This window comes from Galleria mellonella, unplaced genomic scaffold (assembly GCF_026898425.1).
Source record: "Galleria mellonella isolate WM207_F2 unplaced genomic scaffold, CSIRO_AGI_GalMel_v1 utg19, whole genome shotgun sequence".
Classification (NCBI taxonomy): domain Eukaryota; kingdom Metazoa; phylum Arthropoda; class Insecta; order Lepidoptera; family Pyralidae; genus Galleria; species Galleria mellonella.
The window spans coordinates 3,888,515-3,913,136 of record NW_026442028.1 but is presented as its reverse complement, the minus strand read 5'-3'; the positions used below and the strand labels follow the sequence as shown (position 1 = coordinate 3,913,136).

The following is a 24,622-nucleotide window of genomic DNA, read 5'->3' as shown; positions in this document are numbered from 1 at the left end:
ATTCATGTTTCATAAACTAAATTGACTTTTTATCTTTGAATAAAGACCGAACTTTGACGTTATTTTTTATTTTCTCATTTTAAACTAGCTTTTTTTGCTACTTTACATTCGCGTATTTTAGATGGAAAATCAATAACCACTCCTAGACTACTTCTAGATGTTATATCAAAATAAAATATTCACCAGTTTTTAAGTTATGGCTTTAGGAATACAATAAAGAAATCAGCGTTGAATTCGGTTTAATAGTTTTTGCGTGACCTCGAAACAAACATACATACAAACAAAATGTCAAAAAAAAAATTATTTTGCTTTATTACTCCTATTAAAACTCCTTACGTATTTTTTTAAACATCTTCAATATACAAACATGTCCAATAATTATTTTATTAAGTATATTAATTGAAAAATAATTTAAATATCTGTATAGAAATTTTAATTAACCTACATGACGTGCTTCTGACGACAAATAAATATTAATTGAAGTGCTTCACTTAATTTAATTAATTAATTAATTAGCTTATACATTTTCTTTATATTTTTTCGGACGCAAAAAAACAACGAATCTTAAGCGATATACACAAAGGAAAACATTTTTAATTAATTATATTAATAATTTATTACCTTAAGCGATAGTTTTGCAAATTCAGGTATAATTTTTATAATTATTTTTACAATCAATTGGATTTCTCTTACATTAATTCTATATAACATACTACATCATCATATAAGCCTTTGGCTGCCCAATACTGAACATATGCCTCTCCCTTGGGAGGTTTTGTCAGTAGTGGCCAGGCATGGCAGGCGTATTGGAAAGTGCAGTTAGTCTTCATAGATGTTTTAAAAGGGACGCTGCTACTCATCCCTCGCCCTCCTTGAGTAGCCTCTTACGACACTGACGGGAAAGGAAGGGATAGCCTATTCTATACCGGGACCAAACAGCCAATAAAATGCTTAATAGTCATTAGAATGTGGAAGTAAGTTTGTTATTGTAGAACGCCTAACCAATCATTATAAAATTTTGTATACACGTATACTATACGGAACAGAGAAGGATATAAACTCCTTTTTCATCCAGGTTCTTCCGCTGTAAAAACAGGCGTGACGTGTATGTATGTAAAATATCATAATTATCTAACCATTCATGATTATACCGTAAAGCAGTTGTGTTTGCATGGCTGTGTTTCGGTTTTAAGCGTGGGACATGGCAGTGAATTTACAGGGTACAGAGGCATAACACCTTAGTCCTCGGGAATGGCAAAGCATGAAGATATATAATGGGCGAAACAGTATACTCTGTTATGTCCATGATACTGCTAATGTTTAAAGGCGACGCTTACCACTTCCACCTCCATCAGGTGGGCCGTCAACTTGTTTGCCATTTTAATTGAATAAAAAAATTATAATGAAGTCGATACACGTATGTTGTCAATACCTATTACATATGTACATATCTCAGGCCACCATGTGGCTAATTCTCCCACAGGATATAGCTCATTAACTTCGACCGATTGCGTCCGTTTCACATGTGACTAGTTCTTCTGACTAGGTTGGCAAAAAGTTACATTTTATTTTGTCTCGCTCGTTTTGTAAACTGACAGAGCCGGTTTGAGGCAGATGGGATTGTCATAAATATGTATATATATATATATATATATATATATATATATATATATATATGTGTGTATATATTTCACGTTTCTCATTTAAACTGTTTCATTAGAAAATTTATTGAAATCCGTCTAGTACTTTGATTTTTAATTCAAAATAAGTGGTTTTTTTCCACAATTGAAGTCGGGTTTTCTTTGTGTAACACGATCTGAAATTATGTGATATAAAATATATGAGTTCTTTATTCGTATATACATATATTACAGCCGTGTAGGTCCCAACAGAGAATAGGCCACCCCTTCCTTTCCCGTGGATGTCGTAAGAGGCAACTAAGGGAAAGGCTAGGGATCGGCGAGACAGCAGCGTCCCTCTTAAAAGCCATAAGCCAAATTGCGGTGGCCAACCTGCTTGCCAAGTGTGGCAATTACTGGCAAACCCTCATGGGGAAGGCTATATTCAGCAGTGTACAGTTAAAGGCTGATACAACATCTCGTTTATTCGGATCAAGAGGGTGGTAAAGGACTAGAAGTCTATTTTTAATTGAAAAACACAGATGTGGAAAATTTGATTTAATTGAGTTTATTTTATTTTATTTAAATACAAGAAACATATATTTATAGACACGTTTAAAATGCATAACATTTACTTACGCTAATTTAAACAAAAATTTTAAAAAGTTTAATTGACTGTATTATTTCAGCATGGGGTTCTTTAAAGGGGGGGGGGGGGGTAAAGAGGTTTCTTCAGTATAGGGTAACGCACGCGTTATACCCGTGGATATTACAATGTTCATAGGCTACGGTGATCGCTTACCATCAGATGGGCCGTATACTTGTTTACCACTCAGTGGTATTAAAAAATATATTTCATAATCATTCGACAATGCGTTACGAGGCACGTACACACTGTTAATGAAATGATATTAGCATCATGCCATTTACATATTGTTTATCATTAAGAATAACATCGTCATCTGTTAACTGAATGATACCAACAATTTTGTAAACAATTGTGTCAACTTACTCAAGAAATCAAAATAAGTTATTTATATAAAATATTTTTAGACACTTATACGCATCATCAGTATTGTATCAGTCGTTAACTCTCCACTATTAAACGTAAGCCATTGCTATGGGGAGGGGGGGGGGGTAGTAGTTGCTACGCTTGGCATGCAGTTTTTTTTATTTTTATTATTGGGTGATAATGAAATGATAACCCCGTCTGTGCTATCGGTAAACACTGGCGGGGCACCAGTGATAGATGATAGGTGAGGATGAAAACAGTTCAGTTAGCTTATCGTGACGAATTCCACTATGATTAACCACGATGGTTTCCAGGGGGAACCGCGTGGAGGTCGACCTGATAGTGTGTATTGCTAGTAATGGGTCAATTAGACCCTATTATTAACAATCCCTTTCCTCCCTTACATATATATTTTAATTCAATAACAGTTTTTTAGTCTCACTAAAATTCTAAAACTTTTTTAGTTAAGAATATCTTTAGTTCGCTATAATACATGGGTAGTTTAGAAGATAAAACGAAGTTGGAAAAACGCTGAAGTTCAGCTGAAAGATAGAGAAAAATTTAAAATAAGTAATTTTATATGGGAACCGTTAGTTCCGATTGCTTTTAATAGATGGCGGTAGGTGACTGTTCACCGGGTCATCTAGTTTAAGGATATTGATGCGTTTCAAACATCGACCACTAATAGTTATATTTACAGTTACCTTTTAAGTTTAAGCAAATAATGATGCAAAAGTTTACCAGGATGTGACAAAGACAAAATATATTATTACAAGAACGCTAAACATAAAACACAATAAGTACAAATGGGAGATTTTGTTCCTCCAAAAAAATACTTTAATTATGACAAAATCATATGTGACATAAAAAAGCAGAACAACCTTTTTCTAAAATTCTCTTAAAGATTGTGTGAGAAAAAAAAAACAAAGTTTAACAAATGACTATATCAACAAAAACAATCTCTTTAAAACGACAAAAAAATGTATATATAAATACAATGACCTTTGCTGGGTGAAGGTGAACGGCCAAGGAAAGTGGTTGCAACCGGTCACCATGGTGACTATGAGGAAACACTTACCTGACGTACACATTTTAAAACATAAATATTCATTTTTTTTATTACAACCATTATCATCATATCAGCTCTTAATTGTCCACTGCTGAACATAAGACTTTCCCATAAAGGGAGTTTTGCCAGTAGTTGCCAAGCTCGGCAGGCGGGTTGGCAACCGCAGTTAGGCTTTTAGAGATGTTTTAAGAGGGACGCTGCTGCCCATCCCTCGCTCTCCCTCAGTCGTCTCATACGATACTCACGGGAAAGAAAGGGGTGGCCTATACTATGCCGGGACCACCACATTATTTATCACAATACAGACTACATAATACTAATAGAAACTAGAGTATGACCTTCTTCAAAAGTGTCGACCCTGAAGAAATCTTAATGTATCCCACATGTGCACGTGACACCTGGACACCTCTAGTGTTGCAGGCGTCCATAGGCTACAATGACCGTTTACCATTAGACGGGCTATATGCTTGTTAGCCACCTTTGTGGTATAAAAAAAACAATGCATTCATATACATAATATAGAGTTGTTACAATGTACCTATGAAGAGTTAGTACATGAATTCTGTTTAAGTGTAGCAAAATTTAATCGATTGATAGCTAATTATACATGCATTAAAGTGAATTTAAATGTTAGATTATAATTAATTAGTTTTACAATTAATTGCTGTTTTTTTAATTAGATTTTTCATGCAGTAATTTCGATTTACATTAAATAAATAAATTAATTTAGAATGTCTTTAATTAATCATATTGTTTATAATTAATCATATAACAAAACCAGCTCCAGTTACAAGTTACTCAATAGTTAATACATCTCATAAATATATATATATGTATTTTAGAATAATGTTTATATATTACACGTGTCTAATGTGTAAATATTTCAGTATGTTACAAGAAATATGTCCAATATTTTTCACCACATCTGCCCTTCGTACGCTTTCTGTTTTTACCCAATGGTTAACTGGTAGAGAATGCCATATAAATAAATAAATAAATAACAACTAATAATGTATATCTATACAAAATAAATAATATATACATACATGTAAAAGATATATAAAATTTAAACAATTTATAATATAAATAAAGAAAATGTAAAAAATCATGATTTTAGCAACTGTCACTTTTATATAGATATATTTTGCTTTTAATTTACTTAATACTATTTTAATTATTTCTAAATACTTATCAACATACTCATACATACGTATGGTGGAAATAACCATAATAACAACATCATAAATATTCCAGACTTACATCGACGTTTTGTATGATTCAGTCTTTGTTAACATAACGTACGTTTTTAATGGGTGGGAATGGTATGGTAATCCCGCCTACGCTAATGGGGCACCACTAAAGCTCTGGGATACTGCATTCATAGTGACATTGGTTTCCACTACACTTTTCTGATTATGTTAATAGAGGACAAAACAAGAGTCCGGTTTAACCCATCCCTCCTCCAAGATGGGAGATTTCGTGAATTCCGTGAGGATTTCCTCTGGCAATAAGAAAGGGCGTCACACTTTGAGTACAGCTGGCGTAAACGATACGATGACACATCCGGGTGATTCAGCCGCGTTGTTCCCAAAATACCCCGGTGTGTCTGTCTGTCGATGCAACTAACATGGAATGTCGCAAGTTAATTATAGATATAATTTGTCTGCAATTTGCACTGGAAATCCGTTTGAGCACGTTAACTGTCCATTGCTGTTATGTTAGAATTCCAATGCTGATAGGAACTAAAAGTACTGCGGAGATAAACCCTAGATGAAGTGGGGGGAAATGGATTGTTTGTAATGAGGTTGAAAATACCCATTACTGGATATACATATTGATTTTTTTGCTATTTTACGTAAATGTAAGGCAAAATGTCATGAAAGTTTAATGACAGTAAGTAATCCTATTGTAAAGACTGTATTCCTCAATGCATACCTGACGACAAGAGATTTTTTTCATGAAATGTATTAAATTGGTATTTTTTAATTAATGTATAGTTTAAAATTAATAATAATAATAGTTTGTATAATTAATAATGTAAAAATTGTAATTAATTAAAAGGAAATTTTAATCATAACAACTGTAAACTACGAGTATATTATCTGAAAATAAAAGATTTTTATTTATATTTATATTTTTGACAAAAACCCACGGCACATTATAGTCTTTATTTAAGATTTCAAGATGTTGTCCCAGACTGGTTGGGATAAGACCGTTCACCGACAAAACGATTGGAATAATTACTATTATTATTATTATACCTTGTCAGATTGTCCTCTAAGCGGTTTATCATCATCTTGTATCATTTTTCAATCGCTGTTCCGTCACGTTATTTATCCTCTCTTCTACGCAGTATAGCTCTCATGTTTTCGGCATGCGATAAATGGACGCTCATATATTGGATTCCTTAATTTCCAATTTCCAACTACAAACGTGATTTTGCTAATCTAACGGAAGATGCTCGGACGCAATGCTCACACTAATATAAATAAGTAGTTACTAAGAATAATTTACAGTTTTATGTATTCCTCTCCCTCTTAATAAAATAAACAAAATATTAGAATACTACGGAATTGTATACTGAACTACGTTGTTTCATTTGAGATTTCAAGATGTAATTGGTAGATAGCACAGGGTTTCGTCAGCAAACAGTACATCTTGGGTCTAGTCAAGACGACCACCCTTGTTCTAAAGAATATCAGCAGATTATTCTGTGATTTAGTTTATAATTCGTTTGTTTACATTTTCATTCAAATTCTGCTGAAACAGATTCTACTCCTACCCACCTACGGAGACATCGTTTCAATTACTTTAGGTATAGAATAATATTTTTCTTTCATACACAGAATAAAATAACACAAAATTTATTTTACCTACTCACAGTTTAGATATGAGGTTAAACTGTGTTTGTTTTAAATTTCTTATCGCTACAATGAAGTATTTTGATATGCCACTATTACTATAATAAATTATCAATTACCCGGAATTTTGCTCGCGTAATCCACATACTTTTACGTTTTATAGGAACGCTATAGAAATTTCAGTAAACCGTTTTCTTCTTGGCTAATATTCAAATCATAAAAGGAACCACTATTAAAAATTCTAAGTTTCTAACCTCGATGAAAAAATATTTTCTTTCTTTTGATTTTTTTCTTCTTCCCTAAAAGACAAACAATATTAATCTATTTTCGCGGTGTGTGTGTGCGTGCGTGAGAGCATGCGTGCATGGGCGCGTACATGCGATCGTGCGTGCGTGCGTGTGTGCGTGCGTGCGCGTGTGTGTGTAAAATACATAGTAGTGTGCATAATGTTTCTTTTTAATGATATAGTGTATTTTTTATGCATATGAAAAAAAAATATTAGCATCCTACACTCCTTCTTCATATAAAATATAAGTGTGTCAAATTTCATACGCCTCCGTCTGCACAATTTTCGTAAAAAAGTGATACAAAGTTTTTGCTTCACATATTAATATATAGATACAATAAACTTGTATTTTCCTATTGTAAATATTTAATATGTTGCCTACGAAATTGGCTGCGATATCGTTTACATACGCAATTGGGAAAACATAAAACTTATTGATTAATTGTAAGTGCGTATGTTGTTCTATTTGTATTCGTATCGCGTTATTATTATAATCATTTACATTATAATAAATATTTAAACAAAGGTCAATTACCTGCACGGAACCTTTGTGTTTTTGAACGACGTCATTTTAATAACCACGTGTATCACATATATATATATATATATATATATATATATATATATATATATATATATATATATATATATATATATATATATATATATATATATATATATATATATATATATATATATATATATATATATATATATATATATATATATATATATATATTAATATACTCTTTATTGCGAAACATAGAGATGTACAATATACATACAAAAAGCGGCCTTATCGCTAAAAGCAATTTCTTACAGACGACCAAGCATAAATAGCAGATAAGTACAGACAGATAGATGGCGCAAGTCAGACACTGTATATACAAAAAAATAACCAAACAAAAGGCATAATATTCTAAATATCATTTATATATATATTTTTTTTATTAGAACTTAGAATGGCAAAGAAGCTGACGGCCCACCTAATGGAAAGTGGTAACCGTCGCCTAGAGACATGAGCAGTACCATGGACATAACAAAGTACACTGCTTCGCCCATGATACCTCCTATGCGTTGCCATTCCTGAGGACTCAGGTATTATTCCTCTGTACCCTGTAAATTCACGCCATATCCCACCCTTAAAACCGAAACACAGCTATGCAAACACGACTGCTTCACGGTTGAAACACGAATGGGACAGAGGTACCCAAGCTATTGACTTTTGTACAAAGTCTCTCTCTTTTTTTTTTCTATTTAAGAGTTTCCTCTTGTCGGTGCAACGAATTCATGCATCTTCTAAATAAGTGGAAAATACATAAACATAAATATATGCTAATCTTCACTAATAAGAAGACATCTGAAGAGTATTGTCCTCGTAAATACAAATGAATACAAAGAGCGCACACAGTGACACGCTGTGCTGTGATATGTCATTTCTAAATAAACAAACCCATTAAACCAATAGTAATACCAATAATTTACAGCACTAGCCATTGACCTCTCTTGTCCCGTTCACCGCATTCATGGCCGTGTAATCCCGGCATAGAATTGGCCACCCGTTCCTTTCCCGTGGGTGTCGTAAGAGCTGACAAAAAGAGGGCGAGAGATAGGCATTAAGTAGTGTCCCTCTTAAATCATTTCTAAAGCCTGACTGCGGTTGTCAACGCCTGCCAAACGTGACAACTACTGGTAAACCCCCCCAAAGAGGAGGCTTATGTTCAGCAGTGGACAGTTAAAGGCCGATACGATGAAGATGATGATTATCAGAGGAAGACTTTGTAAAAAAGTCGTTTGCTTAGGTACCTCTGTCCCATTCGTATCTCAACCGTAAAGCAGTTGTGTTTGTATGGCTGTGTTTCGGTTTGAAAGGTGGGATATGGCGTGAATTTACAGGGTACAGAGGAATAACGCCTGAGTCCTCAGGAATGGCAACGTATTGGGGGGTATCATGGGCGAAACAGTATACTCTGTTATGTCCACGGTGCTTCTCATGTCTATAAGTGACGGTTAGCACTTTCCATCATGTGGGCCGTCAACTTGTTTGCCAATCTAAGTTGTATAAAAAAAATGAATACCAATAATTTAATAAATTATAAGTAAATAAACTCCCACGATATTACTATGTTATCTATCAGACTATACAAATATTGATACACATTATCAATCTTGTTCCGCCCTGAATTTTATACAGGTGAGAGTTGTTCTTTAATATCTTAAGTTCTAGGGTTGTCACACATCCGTAAGATATGTCAGTGGAAAGATAAAATTGCGAGTATAATAAAAACGTTTTACAATAAAAACATTGAAACCGAGTGTTTTGTTGGATTGATAAAAGAATAAATTTTTTTTATGCAATAAAAACAAACTGACGACCCACTGATGGAAAGTCTATAGACATGAGCAGTGTAATTATTATTATTATATTTTTTTAAAGAAACAAAACAAATATAATCTTTTGGAGGAAACAATAGAGAATATCCATCTGTCTATCTAAATTAAATGTCTGGGAATTAGTGATAATCATGAATCATACAGATTAGTAACTGCGATGTTACAACTAGCTACAAGATAATAACAATTTCATTTGAAACATAAATCGATTCTTAGAAATCATCATCATCATCATATGCCCATTGCTGAACATTAGCCTCCCCCTTGAGGTTTGTGCCAGTAGTTGTCACGCTTGGCAGGCGGATTGGCAACCGCAGTCAGGCTTTAGAGATGTTTTAAGAGGAACGCTGCTGCCCATTCCTCGCCGTCTCTTAGTCGACTTTTACCACACCCACGGGAAAGGTAGGGGTGGCCTATTCTATGCCGGGACCACACGGCCATCATTAGAAACATTTTACAATAAAAAAAAGTAAAGAAACTCAAACAACAAGATCTCAATGAATGAATTAAGCACTTTTTATTTTTTTAGTTTGGCAACCCTATTATACGATGCATTGTTTCACTTATCGCCTAAGCACACTATGGATGTCGTTAGCCTAGTTTTTTGAGCAGGATAATGTGTTAGACGAAGTAAAAGTTGAATATGATTGATTGCAAAATTGTGGAACAATAGTTTAAATATACTGAATGAATAATATAACCTATATAGATATAGTTTTGGCGGTTATCAAAGTCATTTGATAAAATTGATAACATGCAGATAAAATTATACACGTATTTAATATAGATACAAAAAAAAAAAACGAAAACAATTATTTTGTTATCTATACATTCTATTACGAGTTATGGCATTTTTAGTCTGTTTTTAGTAGTTTTTCGTAATTTAAAAAAAAAAAAATAACGATGCCATAAGCAAGAATACGACAAATAAAAATAATTATATTTTTTAACTTTTTATCTGATTATATGGCAAAAGAAAAACTACCTATTCAGTCCTAACATTATATGTAATGTCAAAATGAGTTTCTCTGTTTGTTTGTTAGCTTATAGTGCCTTAACGGCTTAACCAATCATTATAAAACTTAGTGTACCCAAATGGGGTGGAAATGGATATAAGCTTCTTTTTATCCTGATTAATAAACATCCCGGTTACGGGGGCGAAGTCGCGGGTAAAAGCCAGTAATTAATAAGAAATTAAAACACTAAAACTAGGATTAGTATAACATTATAACAGACTACTATAGCGATTTTATATAAAGTATATATTCACATTTTTGTCAAAGGGATTTTATGAAATTAAGTTACTGATGACTTCTTAATATTTATACAGAAAATAACAACATGGGCTATGTACACACTTTTTAATAGAATAATCTAGTAATTATTATGCAGTACGACGCCAAGTCACTGACCAATCATCAGGCTCGGTTATCTCGTTTCAAGATACCCTAGAAACTAAAACCTCTTATTAGGAGAATAACATGCTGGCACAAATTTCATTGATAAATAATAGTAGATAGGTAATATTCGGTCACTGACATGACACTATTACTCTGCGGCGCGTGTTCTTAGTGAGTATCTTACAATAAAAAAAAAAGAAATACACTCATTTAAGAACAACGTTCTTTATTCAAATAATTGGCGGGAATAATTTTAAATTGATTTACATTTATCTACGTTGCCAGCATAGTTTCATGTATTTACTAGTGATTTTTTTTAAACTAGATAGATAGATACTTTGAATTATTTTAAACCAGATAACGAGCATCTGGGGCCCAATTGAAATAGATGTTGGTAAACTCGAATATTGGTTTGTAAAGTTGAAATGAAAATTTAAAATTTAGATTCTCGAATTTATTTACGCAAATTTTACTTGCTAGTGCAATACTGTGTCAAGGGTCAAATTTAATATTTATAAAGACTAAATAATAATTTTAAATCACCTCGCTTTAAATGCTAAGTACTATTTAATTTATAAGTACATAAGTATATAAGGATATTTACATCTGACAGGTTTTTCCTGCGAGAACTAGCCGTTGACTGCTGCTATCTCATTCCCTCATGCGTATAGGGATGGTAGGAGAAAAAGTAACTATCGACTAAATCAGTTTACCATTTATCTGATCTGAACAGGATACACTAATTCAAGCGGGCAAATCTGCCGGATACAGTTAGTAGGACTTTAGCAATTATACTGGTAAATCTAGTCCTTATATACGTAATTACTATAACAGAATATCTTAATAAATAAATAATAAAATTTATAATTCTGAAATAAACCTTTGCTGAAAAATGTTGTTTTCAGCAAAATTGCAGTCTGAATGGACGGTAGAATTATAAAAAATGAAATATGTTTATTTGCAGACTATTTAAGTCCCAAAATTATTAAAAAAAAGACGTAGTACTATTTTAGCACCTGTTTAATTGTTTTAAACGATATAGACATATAAATATTTACATTTTATAAAAAAAAGTACTTAAAACTGACTACATATAAAAAAAATTCAAATACCTATAATTTAATTTAATTGAATAAAAAAATTCATTATGAAATATAATAGTTTTTTATACAACTTAGTTTATACTCTATATTTACCGCATTACCGATGTACCTACGTAATGCGGTAATCCATTTACGTGGAATGTATCTAATAGTGTATATAGATTATTAAATCCGTTTCACGTAACTGTATGCAAACATATTTGCCACGTAACGCAAGTAATCGACATTCTATTTGTAAATAACGATTCAAAAAATAAATTCAATTCAACACAAAAAATCCCTTTACTGTCCACTGCTCAACATAAGCCTCTCCCTTGGAGAGTTTTGCCAGTAAGTGCCACGTTTGGCAGGCGGATTGGCAACCGCAGTCAGGCTTTAGAGATGTTTTAAGAGGGACGCTGCTGTCCATTCCTCGCCCTCCCTTAGTCGACTCTTACGACACCCACGGGATCGGAAGGGGTGACCTTATATTGCCAACATACATACAATTTATATTAAATAAATATGTACAACAGGCGAGCTTAACTCTGTAAGAGTTATACATATTTATGTATTTATTTTACTCAAATCATCATTGTAATAAGTGCTTGCTATTTATTTATTTGTTTTTTTTTTTATGCAAATAAAATTCCTCCTGCTATATATATATTGGCCCATCATAACAAATTTATTAGAAATTAATCACCGTGATGATGATTCTCTGTGTTGTATTCCAAAACCAAATGTTTTAAAAAATATACGGAGATTAAAAAAAAAATCAATTTAAAAGTAAAACGAAAGTCAGCGTTTTGTTGTTATTCAAGGCCAGAATTATAAAGGAGAATGTCAACGGTCTATAATAGTATAGTATAAAAAATATAAAAAGTCACCGAAATAGTATTCATTAAAACGAAACAAAAAGTATAATTTAAGAAACGGTCGATTTCTGACTACGCATTTCTTAATTACTCTACAATTTACACTTTCGTATTTCTATTAAAATAATAATTATAAATAGAATTGCTATTCGAAATATGAAAATATTTATTTATGTAAAGAAAAATGTAAAGAGAAAAAAAAATACAAAATATATTTTTGTACAAGTAATTCAAAAAAAGAACCTAATTTTTTCACTACAAGAACAATACGCGTGAAATAACTTCAAACTGCCATACACACTATGTACCTATCTATACACAAACTTTAATGACACCATTCTAGCCTACGGAAATAATTGCTAAACAATAAAAAAAAAACGTAAACATACGAACATGTTTAATGAGCGGTTACTGCGTTGTACGGGCGGGAAAAAAAGTGTATTGAGAAAATGTCACATTGTCTATGACAATGGCCGTTCACAATTGTTGTCGAACTTTTTTATTCAACATTGCCAGCATTAGATTGCTTCCAGTAGACACCAGCCTATCAAATTGATCGGTCGTTGTAACTAGCGAATAATTTAGCGAATTGGTTTTCTCTAAAAATGCCCTGACGTGAAACAGCTTAAGTGTGGTTTTTAATTTTTTATTTTTATTTTAAGAAGTGATATTACATTAATAATTAAAATGCGTAGACACAATATTTATTACGATCCACCGTGTTCAGATGAGGAAGAGGAATTTTTTTATAGTGCTCGTTATTATCATAATCTAAGACGCGAATCGAAAATGGCCATTTTTGGAAAATCTGTAAGTGTTATTATTTGAGTAAATATATATAATTTTTTATTTTACTCAAATTATATCTTAATATTTTAACTACCTGATAGCTGCCACGCTTGGCAGATGAGTTGGCAACCGCAGTTAGACTTTAAGTTCACTTAGTCGCCTCTTACGACACCCACGGGAAAGGAAGGGGTGGCTTAATCTAAACCAGGACCATACAGGATAAAAGCCCCGTTTCATGGGAAAGCCTATGTTCAGCAATGGACATTTTTTTATACAACTTAGAATGGCAAACAAGCTAACGGTCCATCTGATGGAAAGTGGTAATCGTGCATAGACATGAACAGTACCATGGACATAACAGAGTATACTATTTCGCTAATGATACCCCCCATGCGTTGCCGATCCTGAGAACTTAGATGTTATTCTTCTGTACTCTGGAAATTCACGTCATATCCCACCCTTCAAACCGAAACACAGCCATGCAAACACAACTGCTTGACGGTAGAAACACGAACGGGACAGAGGTACCCAAGCAATCGACTTTTGTACAAAGTCTCCCTCTGGTGGTTAAAGACTAATATAATTATTTTAACTAGCATTTAACCATACGTCATCCGCGTAACCCAATATGTTCATTGACCAAAACAAAAAGTACTCTATGTCGTTTTCCTTCTCACATAGTACATACATATATACAAATTTTCATAATATAATTGATTAAGCTGTTATGCATTAAGACGTAGCAAAAATATTCACTTTCAAATCACAAATCGTGCCATTATGATTTTTTATGCAACTTAGAATGGCAAACAATCTGACAGCCCGAGGTATCCAAGCAAACGACTTTTGTATAAAATCTCTGATGGGGAATATGATGGATCAGAGGGATGTCTCAGTTTTCACGGTGAATATTAAAAAAGTCATTGCCTTGTAAGAAGTAAGATTTAGATTGAAAGTAAGATTTACGATAAAAAAAGTCAAAAAACAAAATCAGTGACAGGCAAAATGAAAATAAATGTTTTGTTAGAATTTTGTTACAAACACATCATCATCGTCATCCTACCTTTATCCCAATTATTATTTGGGGTCAGCGTAATATATTTTTTACCCATATTACAAAAAGATTCGGCTTATACCTAGTTTTACGATCGGCCGTCTGCCTGACGTCAACCCTCTTTGGGAATTCTATAAAAATACATATTGTTGTATTTATTAATTCACAATTAAAAGACAATCAATGGATTGTTGTTGGTGTATTTATAATTCAATAAATAAATGTTCGTATTTTATTTTAATAAATACAATGATTCATAGTACAATAGTAATAATATATTGTCACGTAAATGCCTATTATTATTATATGCCTTATTAAAATATCAATTGTTTTAATTATGAATTTAAAGTATTGCAATTGATTCGATCATGTATCGGGTTTCAGTATTTTTACAATTATAATTTTTATGCGGGTAGAAACGAATAGACTGGTTGTCGTTCATTCCTGCTTTAATTTTTGTCGAGAGAACACGCATTAAACGAGATATCAAGATTAAAAATATCTTTTATTTCTGGTAACAGCTGGTCAATAATCATCCAACTATCTATTTTAAAAAACCCGGTCAAGTGCGAGTCGGACTCGCGCAACGAGGATCCCGTACAAAATCATCAAGTTTATTTATTTTTTTGTAAAATATCTACAAACTTACGATTTTTGAATTTTTTCCTTTACTTGTACTATACATAACATTGCTTTTTGCCAAATTTTATGCTTCTAGATCAACGGAAAGTACCCTATAGGTTTTGATTCCCTTTGCGAATGCCAAAATATGCAATATAAATGTAACATAAACGGCCGTTTCTTTCAATTGCGTCGATTTAGAAGCTTGATTTTTTCACTGCTTTAAGAGATTGCAGACCTGAGTATATGATATTAAAATCAACTTGATATCTCAACGCGCTCCTAAGAAAAAGGGTCTTGACAGACAGACGGACGCACGACGAAGTGATCCTATAAGGGGTCCGTTTTTTTCCTTTGGTAGTACGGAACCCTAAAAAAGTTTGCAATCTTCAACAATCTTCTTCTATTTACTTATATTTATTATTTACTATGTGTACATAGAAACCAATAAATCTTGAATTTGCTAACAGATCGTGTCTGTGCCATAATCTTCTCAATGTAAGATTATCTGTCACGAGGCTGTATGGAAGCTTACTGGCTGCGTGCAGAAACCAGTGTATTCGAGTTATTATAGTGTATTTAACAACAATATCATGTGTCAACACAGTGATGCCAATTTAATAGACGTTTGCAATTTTATAATCTACTATTTATACTATTTATTATATGAATCAATACATATAATAAAATCGTAACTGGTCGCTGTCTGTACATAAAAAATATATAAGAAAAACCATTGTAGGGAGGCTTTATGAACGCAATAGAACCCAAAATATAATTTTTAAATTTTTCGTCTGTTTGTCTGTACCTTTGTATTCGCTAATCTCAGAAACAGCTCAGCTGATTTGACTGTGAGTTTCACTAATGCATTACAGTTTACTCCACTATTTAGCGTTTGTTTTATTAATAAATCTGTAGAGAGATAAATTCTGTACATGAAATATATTTCCAAAATAACTATCAGGAGGTGATTAGTGATCGATACTGATGCCAAAAATGCAATCAGTAAAATTTTTGTCTGTCTGCCTGTCTGTATGTTTGCTATAGAAACAAAAACTACTTAACGGATTTTAACGAAACTTGGTACAATTATTCTTCATACTCCTGGGCAGGTTATAGTATACTTTTCATCAAGCTACGATCAATAGGAGCAGAGCAGTGAAGGGTGGGATATGGCGTGAATTTACAAGGTACAGAGGAATAACACCTGAGTCCTCAGGAATGGCAACGCATGCGGGGTATCATGGGCGAAACAGTATACTCTGTTATGTCCACGGTACAGCTCATGTCTATAGGCGACGGTTACCACTTTCCATCAGGTGGGCCGTCAGCTTGTTTGCCATTCTAAGTTGTATAAAAAAAAGGTATTGATTTTCGAAAATTGTCTACTCGTACAAAGCCGGGTCGGATGGTTAGTTTAGAATAAAATGCGAATAGTGTGAACCGATAATGATGATTAGAAATGTACATATATAAAATATTTTCGTTTTATGAATTCATCACGATCTCACTATAAAGATGTTACCATATGGAAAACTCGCTGAAACCTGTTCTGTGACCGGTTGATCGTATAGGGCAGTGACTAGTAACTCTTGCCCTTGAATCTATTGTCCGCTCTATACTCGCATATTAGGTTATGTGATTTACAATTACACGCCAATTTTTCGCCACGACTCAGATATGTACGTGGACATGTCAAATAAGCCATAATAACAAATGAATAATGGCTGTTAAATCATGATTACGGATGTTGTGAGTATATTTTGCTAGTTTTCAACCTGTAACTTTATCGTTACTTTATCCTCGTGAGTTTTTAATGGATGAAAATGAAATAGTGACCCCGCCTGCGCTATCGGTATACACTGGCGGGGCACCAGCGAGAGGTGATAGGTGAGGATGAAAAGGCAGGTCAGTTAGCCCACCGTGACGAATTCAACGAAAAATTTGTCACGATAGTTTCCGCGATTCAAGCGCGTGGAAGTCGGCCTGATAGGATATATTGATAGCAATGGGGACTAACCTTCCCATTACTAACAATCCCTTCCACCAATTAAACAGTATTAAACTTCACAAATTTGTGTCATTGAAACTACATTCAACTTTCAATACCGCAAGTAGCTTTCAGTGTATATGTCACAATGTCATAGCCTGTCGTTTGTACACGCAATAGTTTCACAACGATCTTGCAACTGCGATATGCAACTGCGATTCCCAGTACGGGCACAAGTATTGTCAGCATAAAAAGTCGATAAATATATCCAACATATAAAAAAAAAAGTTTTCCAAAAAATTTAGATTCCGTTACATTCATTCGCTTATTAAGAGTTTTTATTAATATTACAAATGCGAAATTGTTTTCTTGATTGTTTGTTTATTGCACTATAACACCTTAATGGCTATACACGTATTAAATTGTATGGAAAAAGATTTAGGCTACATTTTATCGCTTACAATTTACTTGTATATATAATTTTGAATTATCTGTGTAACTACATACAATATTATTGTATTGTACAGGCTAAATATGTCGAACGAAATTGTATTTTTGACATCTGCATGTATTTATACGCATGTTTTACAAATAAATAGTTTTGAATCAATAAACATATCCCGGTCGCGTGGACGAAGTCGCGGGTAAAAGGCTGTGAGTTGATAGACTTAAACGTATCCAGTTTTCCAAAACTTCTCCATTTCATTATATTTATTCACTTGTTAAGAATCCTTACTAATGTTATAAATGCGAAAGTACGTTTGTTTGTTTCTTACATCTAGACAAAAAAAAGGGCATATTCCTTTTTAAAAGGCCGGCAGCACACCTGCAATACCTTTGGTGTTGTAGGTGATCATGGGCGGCGGTAGTGTAGTAGGTACATGGTGAGCCGGATACTCGTTTGCCCCCTGTGTTGTAAAAATATCTAGGCGCTTTAACGACTTAATCAATTTCTATGAAATTTAGTATAAAAGTACTATATGGGATAAAGAAAGACTTTTGCTACTGTTTTGTTCCGGACAATAAATTTATTACGGTCACGCCGACCAAGTCACGGGTAAATGAAACCGGTTTTACAGGAGACTGGCGCCTGCAATAGGTTTTTGAGAGACCTGTATTACAAGTTATCAATATTTTCAACCATCTTATCTAAATGTCCCATTCGTGTTTCTACCGTGAAGCAGTTGTGTTTGCATGACTGTGTTTCTATTTGAAGGGATATGGCAATGAATTTACAGGGCATAGAGGAATAACACCTGTGTACTCAGAAATGGCAATTGCATGTGAGGTATCATGGATGAAACAGTATACTCTGTTATGTCCATGGTACTGCTCATGTTTATGGGCGACGATTACCACTTTCCATCAGGTAGGCCGTCAGTTTGTGTGCCATTCTAAGTTGCATAAAAAAACCTATACAGCGACAGACAGTTGGATAAACGCATTCGCACCACAATATTGTTTCATTCATTTTTGTACGGAACCTTAATAAGTGATATATAATTATTTACTATATTACCGTCGGCTGTACATGTCTAGTAATATATTTATCCTGTGTTACAAGGGACCAAAGGAGGATGTTGTAATATTATTATTATTAATTTATCTGTCCTTTCCTGCAGGGTAGAGGCAGGATAACATATTGTGTTTCATATAGGACTACATTATCGTGTCAGTTTCCATCCAAATTTTCCTTATTTCCTTTATTTTCTTACATAAAGTATGGATATTGTATGAATCTGTATATTTCCATAACTAATAACGCAACTTTTAAAATATTTGTAGTCTGGTATTATTTAATTCATTATAATTGTTACTTCATTTCAGACTATAATTATTTTAAAGTAAATAGTGTAATAGGCATGTACATTAATATTGTATTGTATTTAATGTTTGTTATATATATTATAATGCAGTATGCTGTTACTATATCTTTAAATAAATAAATAAATCTGAACAGCACTCTCCAAGGAATATGAGTTCGAATATTTACATACGAAAGAGTATAAGTACTTTGGGTGATTTTCAACAAATGCAACTCCTGTCCAACTTTAGTGAAATCTTTTAACAGCGCTTTCAACTTCGAGTCTCCGGAAAGGGCGTCTTAACAACTTAATCAATCTCTATATGTACAGCAGTACTATAATGGGATACAGAACTTACTACTAGACTTGGCCTTACTTTTTTGTTCTCTCCAAAAAACCATGCAAGGACTGAAACTACTCAATACATAGGTACATACACAGTCCTTAAAACATAACACTCCTATCTGGGGGGAAAGGGATTGTTAGTAATGGAGACTAAGAATCCCATTGCTAGCAATATACACAACCAGGTCGACCTCCTCGTGGTTCCCCCTGGAAACTATCAAGATTAATTCCAGATGAATTCATCATGTTGGGCTAACTGGCCTGTTTTCATTCTCATCGATCACCCTTCACTGGTGCACCGCCAGCGTATCCCGTTAGAGCAGACGAGGTTACCATACTATTTTCACCCATTAAAAAAAATCTGGTAATAATAATTTAACACAACGGTTTAAAGATTGCAACAGTGTGTCCCTATACTGAAAATCTTGCGTGTTCTTGCGTTATACCGACTCGGGTCACTGCCCCAGGCAACAGGTTTGCGCACAACACCTGTGCAATGTACTTACAATCGATTCTTGTATTAACCGAATGACAAAAAGGAGGGTAATATTCTAATACATCATCAATCAATATGTTATATATGTTTTAGTACATGGAAGATGTATAAAAAAAACTATTATAGGGGAACTTTATGAACGCAATGGAACTCAAAACAATAATTTTTTGAATTTTTATCTGTTTGGCTGTTCCTCTGTACGTTTACACTACACTACACCTAAATACTCAAGTCTGCAATCTCTTAAAGCAGTGAAAAAATCGATGCAATATTTTGACATTCGCAAAGGGAATCAAAACTATATAGGATACTTCCCGTTAACCTAGAATTATAAAATTTGGCAACAAGCAATATCATGTAACATAGGTAAAAGAAAAAAGCCGAAAACCATAAATTTGTAGTTATTTTACAAAAAAAAATTTTACTTCATGATTTTGTACCGAACCACCATTGCGCTCGACCGGCTTTTTTATATAAATTACGCGATATCTTATTAGAATTTAAACTGTATTTAATAAGTATTAGGTACTCGAATACTTCTTTGCATATTGGTGGAAATTTCCATCATAACATTGAATGCCCAAAAATTATATAAAAGACGAAGTTCACTTTAAGTTGATCGTGTCTTTTTAAAGGTCCATTGTAAAAAAAAATCATATCTGACAAATTTATTTTTTAACCATTTTTCCTTTAATTTTGAACATGAATTATATCACCTTAATTTATTTCACCAATAAACAAAAAATTGCAAAGAAGGGTTAAAAGAAATAATTTTATTTGTCTATAAAATGGCAACATGAATTCGGTATCATAAATAATACAATCTAACTATAGATAGTCCAGAAGTAATAAAACCTTTTCAGTGAACGAGGTTTCTTACAAAGCTCTTTTGTTGAAGTGTGTCGCGTAAAAAAAGTTAGAGCAATTTCATTTATATGAATTACTTTTTTTTTATTTTTTTTTAACACTGCTGGCACTGGCCAGTAAAACGTCAAATGATCCGATTTATTTCTGAATCAATAAAAAAGAAAATATATTAGTGTAATTTAAAAATTTTATACTAGTGATGTGACTCGGTTACGCACACAACCTATATTGTTGTGATATTAGCTTTCTATACATTTTTATGACCAATTAAGTATTTTCTTTAATGTATCCATTAAAAACAAAAAAAAATATAATATTTAAAAATAAATTCAGACGAAAAATATAAAATACTAGACATAGATAAAATTAAAAACCGTTTCAATAATCCAAAGAATTAAAAATATAAAAGATATTGTACCTGCAAAATCTGTATATCGCAGGTACAATATCTATAGGGGTATCCGTAAGTGTATATATAGGGTTGGGTAATATATGTCAATATCTGTATATTGGCATATATTATTCACTTGCCGTGGTTTTTTAATGGGTGAAAATGAAATGGTAACCCCTCCTGCACTATCGGTGTACACTGACGGGGCACCAGTGATAGATGATTGTTGAGGATGAAAGCAATTCAGTTGGCCCATGCATCGTGAAGAATTCAACGAGAATTAAACGTGATGGTCTCCAGGGGGGACCGCGTGGAGGTCGACCTGTTATACCCCATATTGCTAGCAATGGGGCTAATAGAACTCATTATTAACGTAGACAACCTAGTTATACATTCATTTATAAGTTAAAATCAATTTATTATGCGTGTTTAAACTTAATTAATTAATTAATTTCTTTAAGTTTGTTTATAATATTAATACTACAAGGTCGTGTAAATGACAGATTAATATAGACACGAATGGACTGATCAAATGATAATTCAAACCAGAGCTGTCCAAACCATGGCCCGCGAGCCACATACGGCCCGCGACTTGAATTGATGCGGCCCGCCAAATCTTTTCTAGCTACTACCAATAATGATGTTGACAGAATTATAAAAGATAAATTAATGAAAAAGTAATACAATAACAAAATAATGATATTATACCTGCATTTTGTTTTTACAAATGTTTTGCGGCCCCGCAATGAATTTAGTCATTTTTAACGGCCCTAGATGCTTTCTGGTTTGGACAGCCCTGATTCAAATCATTAAAACACTTGATAAGGTTGTATTTATGTTTCCACATAGGTTAATAACCTGTTTATAACAAACACGAACGTATTCAATTATGCAATACGCTTAAGATATACCTATTTTTAACCGCCTTCAAAAAGGGAGAAGGTTCTCAAATCGATTGTGTTTATTTATTTGTTACTTTATAACTCCGTCATTTATAAATCGAATTGGAACATTATTTTTTAAATTATATCTATAATAAATTATTATTTAATTATATAATAAAATACTCTTAGTTGTTTCATAAAATTCAATAAATAAATTATATATTTATATACTTTTATATTTAGATATATACATATTTAGATGAATAATAATTATGATATAATATATACTATATAATAAATAATTTATTCAAGTAAACATAATAAATTTATGTACATATATATATATATATATATATATATATATTATATATATATATATATATATATATATATATATATATATATATATATATATATATATATATATATATATATATATATATATATATATATATATATATAATATTATATATAACTAGCTGTCCGCCCCGACTTCGCTCTGCTGAAGAAAATAGGACCAAATCTATCCTCTCACCCACTCACTTTTTATATGAACATTTTTCAACAAAAATTTTACACTTTTCCATATTATTTTTCAAACATTTCCATTCATAAAAACCTTGTTCTGACAATTATAAAAATAACAAAAAAAAATAATTACTATCAGACTTATTTATATACATATATTGACCAATTTATTTTTATTTACATTTTATATTTATCAATTTTACGCAAAACTCAGAAGAAGTACAATCAATTATTAATAATTACATTGTATAATGCATTAGACAAAACAAAGTTGACATAAATATATATAACTAAGAAGTAGGAAGCAAAATGGATGACGACAAATATTCGATAACCTATGTACGATTACGCCATTCGAATAAGCAACACTTTTACAAAACTATATGAAACATGACCTTGTCAAAGTTTAACATCTTTTATGTATATTAAAATTTAAATAGCATTCTAAGAATACAAAAATATATTTTAAATATACCATCTATAATAATTTTATTAAAAGGAAAGAGATGAGTGTTTGTTTATCAATTAATTTTTAATGGATATATAAAAAAAAATAATTGATCATAAAAATGTATAGAAAGCTAATATCACAACAATATGGGTTGTGTGCGTAGCCGAGTCACATCACTAGTATTAAATTTTTAAATTACACTAATATATTTTCTTTTTTATTGATTCAGAAATAAATCGGATCATTTAACATTTTACTGGCCAGTTTGTTTATCATAAACTCGAAAACTACTTAATTAAATTTAAAAATTATTCATTTATTTATTTACATTATCTTTACCTGCACCTTTCCTGCACTAGATTACTCGCCAATTAATTTTTTTTTCTCTCTAACTGCACTGGGTTGGCTGGAAGAGATCTCTTTTAGAAATATGCCCTCCCTTGCTAACAAGTTGTTAAACTGCTGCATCTATTATTCAAGTGCGATAAAGATATATTATTCTTTTCCTGTGAATGTCGTGAGAGACGACTAAAAAAGAGCGAAGGGTGGGCAGCAGCGTCCCTCTTAAAATATCTCTAAAAGCCTAACTGCAGTTGCCAACCCGCCTGCCAAGCATAGTAACTACTGGCAAAACTCCCTTTATGGGGAAGGCTTATGTCCAGCAGTGGACAGTTAAAGGCTGGCATGATGATTATAAAGTATATTAATCATATTATGCATAGTAATAACATTATTTTAATTATTCATTATGAGGTAACTCGACAATTTCCAGTGACATCAGACCCATAATTCAATTGAATTGTTAAATAATTATTTATATTTTTATTTTATTAATGCATGAAGTATTACGTTCGTGGTAAACTGTTTATCCCAAAGGTTGACTGGTAGAGAATGCTACTAGCATTAAGTCCGCCTTTAGCACCATATTTATTTTGACCAATAAAGTTATTTAAATAAATATAGTAAATATCAGAGGGAGATTTTGTACAAAAGTCGTTTGCTTGGGCACGTCTGTCCCATTTGTGTTTCTACCATGAAGCAGTTGTATTTGGATGGTTGTGTTTCGATTTGAAAGGTGGTATATGGCAGTGAATTTACAGAGTACAGAGGAATAACACCTGAGCCTACAGGAATGGCAACGCATGGGGTGTGTATCATGGGCGAAACAGTATACTCTGTTATGTCCATGGCACTGCTATCATGTCTATAGGCGACGGTTACCACTTTCCATCAGGTGGGCCGTCAGCTTATTTGCTTGCATTCTAAGTTGTATAAAAAAAAATCATTAACTGATTTATTTATTTATTGTACAAAATGATTTAAAATCCTCCTTCAAAGTATACATTTCGTAAGCTATTACAGATCTATTGTGGCGTTTCTCAATAGTAACTTAGTGTTACGATAGGAATTAACAACAAAACATTTTCCAACGAGAAATCATATCGCAAGAGCAAATTATTCGTTTACATCATTATTTCCTTACGAACAGTTTGCCTAGTGGCACCTCTATAATAGTGATGTTAAAGAAAATTACTAACACTCGAATACTAACAAATATTAATACTAGAATAGTGACGTAAACCGATCATTAGATTTTTCCGAGAAAACATTGTAAAAACTTACCTTGGAAAATTTCAATGTACAACGTACATATATAATATAACGTTTCAAGACAATAAGCATATTATATTACTAGCCGTTTCCCGCGTCGTTGCCCGCTTCTAACTATGTACTTCCCGTATGTCATTCCCATTGGAACACTTCATGAATCCGGTCTTATATTGTATTATATACTTAAAT

At 32.5% G+C, this 24,622-nt stretch overlaps 2 protein-coding genes across 4 annotated transcripts in view; one reads left to right on the top strand and one right to left on the bottom strand.

Moving 5' to 3' along the window:
- Positions 1–24,622, bottom strand: part of LOC113520078 (adenylate cyclase type 2-like) — a 243,327-nt gene that overhangs the window by 67,876 nt on the left and 150,829 nt on the right. The window lies entirely within an intron of this gene.
- Positions 1–24,622, top strand: part of LOC113510153 (uncharacterized) — a 48,456-nt gene that overhangs the window by 7,323 nt on the left and 16,511 nt on the right. The window contains exon 1 of one of the 2 annotated variants that reach the window (XM_052894118.1): positions 12,991–13,411. The exons of the other annotated variant lie outside the window; for it this stretch is intronic. Within the exon in view, the coding sequence (XP_052750078.1) occupies positions 13,289–13,411 (123 nt within the window). The 5' untranslated portion in view covers positions 12,991–13,288. Of the gene's footprint in view, positions 1–12,990; positions 13,412–24,622 lie in introns of those variants that run through there. 2 annotated transcript variants of the gene reach the window in all.